The sequence below is a fragment of the Fulmarus glacialis genome, unplaced genomic scaffold (assembly GCF_000690835.1).
Source record: "Fulmarus glacialis isolate BGI_N327 unplaced genomic scaffold, ASM69083v1 scaffold32176, whole genome shotgun sequence".
Taxonomy (NCBI): Eukaryota; Metazoa; Chordata; class Aves; order Procellariiformes; family Procellariidae; genus Fulmarus; species Fulmarus glacialis.
This window is the reverse complement of record NW_009216743.1, coordinates 805-8,609: the sequence shown is the minus strand read 5'-3', so window position 1 is coordinate 8,609 and position 7,805 is coordinate 805. Positions and strand designations below refer to the sequence as shown.

The 7,805-nt window shown below is 44.2% G+C and overlaps 1 protein-coding gene across 1 annotated transcript in view; it reads right to left on the bottom strand.

The window, feature by feature from the left end:
* Nucleotides 1–3,546: 3,546 nt before the first annotated feature.
* The window catches only part of LOC104077979 (FERM domain-containing protein 6-like), a gene marked incomplete at its 5' end in the record, with an annotated part of 4,835 nt that continues 576 nt past the window's right edge, over nt 3,547–7,805 (bottom strand). Inside the window, 4 exons of the mRNA XM_009579410.1 lie at nt 3,547–4,335; nt 6,339–6,418; nt 7,147–7,275; nt 7,616–7,805. The exon at nt 7,616–7,805 is cut by the window's right edge and continues 1 nt beyond it. Of these exons, the coding sequence (XP_009577705.1) occupies nt 4,048–4,335; nt 6,339–6,418; nt 7,147–7,275; nt 7,616–7,805 (687 nt within the window). The remainder of the gene's footprint in view (nt 4,336–6,338; nt 6,419–7,146; nt 7,276–7,615) is intronic.

The following is a 7,805-nucleotide window of genomic DNA, read 5'->3' as shown; positions in this document are numbered from 1 at the left end:
CTGATACCACGAGAAGCCCAATCTTCAGAGACAGGCTTATCCTATATATTCTGGTCAGCAGCTGTCCACCCTAGCAGGAAAGACGCTATTACTTGCCAAGCAAAGAAACAAAGAGAAGTGACAAAGCCGCTCAGTTAGATGACTTAATATTTCCCTATTACTTAATTTTACCTCCATAGAAAGCTCCATCTGTAACCAAACCACCTCCTTCCAGCATCCCCAAACCAAAGCTGGACAAGTCTCTAAAGACCTTGAAAATTTACATATGGGAAACACAGCAGGTACTGGACAGAAATATGAAGTACAAGATGGGAATTCATAAGAATAGTCACTACAATATCAAAGTACATTAAAAAATTTTAACTTCTTTTTTTTTTGAACGCTAGCTTTAGTGGTTCATAACATCCAGAGAAAAGGAGAAAAAAAAAATTATGAGGGAACCCTAGTCAGCAAGCTTCGAGAAGAGATGAATAGTTATACTACAGCACTCCTTCATAGATTTATGTCCCAAGAAAAGCAGAATTTTCCTTTATCCATGCCAGATACCAGGCTAGCAGGTTTGGTGACTTAAAGCAGAACACTCTTCAGCAGCACTTTGCATCACGTGGGCTGGTGTGCCTGTCCTTGGATGCAGCCCCGGGCAGGACGCTGACAAGATCTCTCTACACCCTTGGGAGTTCGCACGCTCCGTTTTCTTGACTAACCACCACAAGCAGCTTAACTTAGTGTTCCCACTGACTCCAACCTGCTCAACAGGGTCCTCCATGCCTGACAGAGGCCCCTTTGGCAATGTGCTACTGAGAGCGGCGGGGAGGAAAAGGCTGCGGTGCCTCTGGGTTTGCCATCACAAGCCGAGCTCACATGGGTTACAGTCTGGCAGCAAATTCATTCCTACAACCTATCTACCTCAAATGGAAGATGTCACTGACATGCACCTCTTGGAGGAAAAAAAATTATAAAGTACACAATTACCTTTTTCTATCCATACTTTATTGCAGGTGTACATATAATTATTTATATTTCTTTTTAAACAAGAAATTCCTTTCATGGAAAGGAGAAACTTTAACCATTAAAATAGAGTGATTATACCACGAGTATTTTACAAATATGTACAAATATTGGCAGCTAGTTTCTAACATCAGCTAATAAATGCTTACACATTTCCCTCTACCAAACTAATCAAAACCAAAAATAACAAGACACCTTCTAAATCCAAAGACAAAAAAAAAAGTCTATTACTAATAGGAACCGTTTTTTCATATGAATACAAAAACTTGCATAATAGATATTCACAGTGCTTGTAAGATATTAATTCATTCTCAGTCTACACACCAAAGTGTCCGGTCTCCCCTTCATATGCATATGTAACAGAAGAGTACTGGAGGGAGCTGCATAGACCACTGAGAGAAGACTGTCAGACCTGGAGAGTTTGCCTTCCCCACCAGCCATGAATAAATACAAGAAACCCCCATGTACATGCAAGGCAATGGATGCTCATGCAAGAGCCAATTACATTGTTTTTCAGGCTTTGGTGTATTTTTTAAGCCAGCGACAGCAGGATTACAGCATTTCTACCAATTCCATTGAATGCTTGGTAACTGCAAAAAGAAAATACCAAGCTGCTTGGTGGCAATAAACTCTTCATTAAGGTGGTTAGGCTGAAGCAGGTATGGATGCAACTGTCTTTGAGACAAGCATGCACAGGTGTGAGCACGTGGTGCACACACGTGTTTTATGACACCTTTCCAAACAACTATACCCACTGAATTTTGAGCTTTTTTCCTGTTAATTGCCAGAATCATGAGTAACTGTACATCCGAACGTGTGCAGAACAACAATTTAGCAGGGCTGTCACTCCAGACCCCCCCACCTTTTCCATGGACAGACGGGCACCACCACAGTAAGAGCCGTCCCTCCATCTCCATGGTGGCTGCAAAAACAAGGCTGCTCCCCGCAGCACGGCCACTGGCCTCCTGGATCCTGGCCATGCCTGTCTCCCACGGCTTACGGCCAAGCAGGCCCCAGGTTAACAGAGACAGACCAACAGCGGGAGGCTCGACTAGACTGTTCACGAGCAGCCACTTAGATCCATTTAGGAGAGTTTATTTTGGATGCAGTAAACATACCTCAAGTACCCTGTAAAGGCATTTTGGCTTTGCTTGGAAGAAGGGAAAAGAGGCTACGGTGAACACACAGCTCCTTGTTGTTTATTACAAACACAAAGAACAGTGTGATCAAACAGGGCACGATCAATTAAGCCGTGGCTAACAGTGAGCTTGTGCCCATCATTCATTCCTCAAACACACAGCTAGGGTTTGGTGCTGGATTCATCTCAGAGGATCTACAGCCACTGATGCCACTTCGTAAATGCAGATGCGCCCAGATGCTCTGTCTCTACGCCACACTCACTTGCATAGAAACAGTGAGATGTCAGACTTCACGGATTTGCTATTTTAAGTTTACACGGGAATGCAATTTACCAGACAACTGCTAAGCCTGCAAGCCCACCGTCAAAGCAGCAGCTCGAACCCTCATTGTTGTGGTCTGGCTTCTTTCCTTTCCTGAATTCGGCTGTCTTCAGCTTTTGAGTGATCAACACTGCGCAACACACACTTCCTCAACCAGCAGAATAGCATCAGTCTGCTGCTAGAGTTTGCCAAAAAAAATGATTAGCTTCCACCTGCAAAGTTGTCAAAAGCTGGGCACAGGTTACAGGTGCCTGTCAATGGCTTCCCAAATGCTGGGAGTTGATGAGGGGAGGAGGTATTGGGGGAAGATAGGGAAGGAAATCAAACAAACATACATTTATTTGGATGTAACAAGGTAGCAGGATGTTTTCCACACCAAATGCTTGAATCAAACAGCGTAATTATCATTATTTTCCTAGTGAGGGCCAGCACAGCCACCTCCACCACTCAAAACCACCAAACAAGTACCCTTGGTTTGGCACACACCCTACGCTTCCACCATCACCAGCCCTGCAGGATCACACACTCACATTTGCATGACCTATCCATGACTAAGTTGGACACAGTCACTCTGTCTGATCTTCCAAAGTGACTTTCTCCAGCCCACACTTGCCTCCTAAGCAGAGGAAAAATTTCTAAGGAACAGATTTCTTAAAAACAAAGAAAAGAACAACATAAAAGTATGATTCAAAGGTAAGGGGTGATCATGCCTGGACAAATTCTCCAGTCACACTCCTGTCTTCAAGAGCCAGTCAATTAACGCTCTTAACTTGTCTTCTGTACTTTCAGAAGCAGCCAAGTCATTTGTTTTATCCCCTCCCCCATCTCCCCAAGGATATAACCATTTATTTACCAATCTGCATCATGGCAGTAGTAGACAGCTGAGAGACAGTTCCATTTGTTGCATTAAAAACAAGAAAAAAGAAGAATGCACATTGTATTTGGCTGGATGCTTACAACAAAACAAGACAACAACAAAAAAAAGAGAAAAAAACTCCTGGCAGAGCAGGTCCTGCTCCCAGTAAAGCAAATAGGCAACTTGTGTTCATTACAACAGGAACAAACTAGACACTTCGATACACAAACCTCCAAATGTGCTCAGACCATATCCTGGCCTGACAGCTGTTGGCAGTGTTGCAGCAGCACAAACTCAAGACAACCAAACTATTTGTACACTAGCATTAACATAAATGGACCACAAGAGAAAGGCAGGAAAAACTGACATAGACTTCAAATTTCTTTCTGATAAATCCATTTAGACACAGTGTCTGCTTTACTAGCTCAGCGTCAGTTTTGGTCCACTGTTTTTGGTTTTTATGTTGGTTGTGTCACTGCTAATGGTGCAGGCCACTTCCATTTTCTGCTCAGACAGACACTTCAAACGCCAACGTTAAGTGCTACGCTCCAGTTTATTTGCCCTGTAGTCAGGTCTGCAGAAGTGATGCCACTTACTGATTATGGAGCTGAGTAACAAAGCCGCTCACAATCTCCTGCAAGAACCAGAGTGACATCACATGTGTTAATGAGGTATATATTTCCATGATGAGCTGTTTCCTGGTATGGAAGAGCTCCAATCTCATTACACCACAAACTCCTCCGGCAGCTGGTCCTCTCCCAGAAGATCCAAGGAGAGGCAGTTCATGGATCGCTTCCCATAAAGGGCAGACTTGGTTTTGCAGTCCACTGTGGAATAAACGCAGCCATAGATAGACAGCTTATCCTCCAGGCTGCAGCCAAACGTGTAGCTGTGGGATGTGTCCGAAGACAGTGTGGCACTTAGTGGTGGGTGCCGGTGCTTGTAAAGGCGGATGTCGTCCAAACTCTGGCTGTGCTGGTCCGTGCAGCTCCTGCTTTTGGGTGATCTGACCTGCCAGTTCAGTAAGACACACAGGAATAAAAATGATGAGCTCAGACACAGCCTAAGGATGCTGGCTATGCATGCTACAAGTTTTCCAAAATTGTTCTTCCGCTCCTTCAAAACAGCCCCACCAGCCTTCTGAAGGATGTTGGCTTAATGAAGAAGCTGTGAACCATTAAGAAATTACAAGCCCTGCCATGTTGAGCCAGATCCTGATCTCTCTGCACTGTGTCCTCAGTGTCCAGTACAATGCACAAAACACTTGACAGGTACTGACACCTGAATGACCTGACACTTCTTGGCAGATCCATGCAATCATCCTCAAACAGACAAAGTGCACATAACAAAAGATTACCCCGACTGCTTGAACGCACTGAGTTAGTGAAAGTCTAATGAGCTGAAAGGAAGGTTCAGAAGGCAACCACGCAAACTAATAGGTTATGCTGTCCAAAATTCACTAAATGCAACATACAGTTTCATCTACGTAACATTGTTCAGCAATGAAGAAAACAGAAGCAATAAACCAGCAGTAATTCCCAGAGGCAGCATTTTGCTACACAAGCTGTAGCGACTTGGCCTCTGTGGAGGAATTACTGACCATCCAAGACTTTCCTACCTGTTTTTTCTTACCCTGTCTCTTCATAATCAGCTTTTAAATGCTAATATTAAGGCTGATTTCAGGAATATCACTTTTAAACCGAGTCACTTCTGCTGGCAACACAGAAAACTTCCTCCCAGTATCACTTCTCTCACCTCCATGGGATGGGAATTAAACAACTACCCTGAGGAAACTCTGCGCTGGCTCAGCTGCACTCCCAGAAACAGGCACACATGGTACAGTCTGGTCAACGTTAAGGAAACCCAGTCCTGCAGCATTTAATTACATGGCCTTGGAAGGAAGGTGGTATTTTTTTTTCAAAGATGCATCAAATACTTGATGCCTAGAAGTGGCAGCCAGGGCTTTGCAATTGCCTAAACAGTCCTGTGTTGATCAGGAACGTTCTTATAAAACAGATGCCTGCCCACTCCCTGCCTTGCACTCTTAAGTCATTCCACTCAAATATAGGAGTAAGTTCATTATGATTTGTACTGCACGGTCTTCAGCTTTGGAAAAAATAAGCAAGATTTGATTTAAATCTCCTATAGCACTTTACGGACTATTTTGCTGGTAAGTGAAAATTTCTTATCTCTTTTGACTGGTCCAGGAAGAAGCATAAAGAGAGAAAAAAGTTCTAAGAAATGACTGAATTCCTTGTTCAGAAAAGTTCAGGGAGTAAAGGGGAAAACGATGAACGGATTTTTAAAATTCTTTTAGCAGATAAGGCTAATTTGCATTCAGAGAGAAGAAATGAGGGAGGCTTGTTTGTTTGTTTAAAAAAACCACACAGCATTTCTACCCCAGTAGGTATAGCTATACTTTGAAAAGAAATATTGTTTGGCCTTAAAAAGACATTTTAATAAGCTTTTTCCAAGCACAACTTATAATATGACATATTTTACCAAATATAGTTGCCTTTTCTCAAGGGTTTGATGAAAATGTTGACAACAAAGACTTCAGCACACACATAGTATAATCACATAAATGATAGTAATTAGAGCTTAAGGATCTGGTTTTGCTCTGATGTGAGCTCCTTCTGGCTTCAGGAGCAGGAAGATGATCAAGTTTGCAACCCACATCCAAACTGCATGGATGGTCTTGGCTCTATATTGCACTGAAAATTTGCAAGCGGTTTATTTTCCATTTCCCGTCTGGAAGCCTAAGGCAGACGATAGCTGGCTTGCAAGACTTCCATGCAGATTGCTCCAAACCGCTCTCTACTATTCTGGACCCAAACACTGCTCTCATCCTATTCCTGATAGCAGTAGCTGGCCAACAGCTGTTTTTGGTTACACCATTTAAAATCAGTCAAATCAAGACCAATCAAGTTCACGTGATTTACAGCTGTCTCCATTACACTAGACCTTGGTTCAGTGCCCACACACAGACCCTCCTGCCGAGCACCCCGCCTTACCTGCTGAAGGGATTCCACACTTTGACCTCTCATTTTTATTAGCGTGACTTGCACCACAGACAGCGATTCACGATTTATAGCTGCAAAGGAGAAGGAAGAAGTGAAAAACGTTGCAGGTTTGAGGTTTTGTGAGCTGGGGAAAAGGGAAGTTGTTCTCACAGGTCACATTCAAGCAGTGCTATCCTATAAATCTAAGTATACATCAGTAAGCACCGTCAATGCTCTGGGACTTTTGCTCACAAGTACTCCTTTTTGCCCCTAAGGATCAATGTTTAAAAACTCTCAAGAAAACAGCTTCTCACCAACTTGTCCCATATTCACTCATCTTGCTTTGCTATAAAGGCTGTATGTCTTAAGGCCAGTCAGCTCCTGCGTGACCCTATTGCCTAGCATTCCCTGTATCACAAGCCACAAAACTTTACCTATTAATTCCTGCGACTAGTCCATTAATCTGTAGTTGAACCCCTTGGCTATTTTGTGGCATACAAGATTTTAAAGCAAATTCCTTCATTACAAAAGGTTTACCTCAGTTATCTTTTTGTCATTAACTGAGTATAACCTTGGCAAATTTGGAGTCGGGACACCTTGAGGAGCAGAGAGGAGAGCAGCACTGTACAATACAGGGTGCTGGCCTTTAACCTCTAGATGAGCTGACTTCAAATCCTGTGGCAGTAAGTAGCACTGGCAGCTGCTTGGAAGAAGATACAGCTTTCTTAGATCCCTCAGATTATGCCTGGCTTGCCAAACATATCTTCCTGTTGCTAGAGCCTAAAGAAAAGCACTGAGCAGTAGCAGAAAGCCATCTCACCTTGGCAGCCAGCAGCATCTAGAGGAAGAGGTTCAACAGATTCTCCCACAGTGGCCTCCTCTAACTGGTCTCCCTCTAAAGGCTCATCTACAGGCACCTCCTCTGGCTCATCTACTGCCAGCTCAAGCTCTAGGAGGAAGACAGCGGCAGAAGAAGGGTTAGCATTACACTTCTGCTCCAAGCTGCTTCGCATTCTCTTACTCCCCATTCTCCTGCAGGAGAAGGGAAGATCGGGCTTAGAAGTTGCTCCGCATCTCCAAATTCTTTACCGTCGTCCTGAGAGTCGTCTTCAGCCCGCCCTTTGCTGCCACTGTCAATGCCAGAGCTACCGTAGCTGATGGTTGAGCTGCAGGATTTCTCTTTCCTATGCACCCGGTCAATGCTGAAGGGCTCATCCACTGACATTTCCACCGACACCCGGTGCCTGGAGTCGGGCTTAGAAGTTGCTCCGCATCTCCAAATTCTTTACCGTCGTCCTGAGAGTCGTCTTCAGCCCGCCCTTTGCTGCCACTGTCAATGCCAGAGCTACCGTAGCTGATGGTTGAGCTGCAGGATTTCTCTTTCCTATGCACCCGGTCAATGCTGAAGGGCTCATCCACTGACATTTCCACCGACACCCGGTGCCTGGAGTCAGCCTCAATACCCGACGTGTGAGAGCT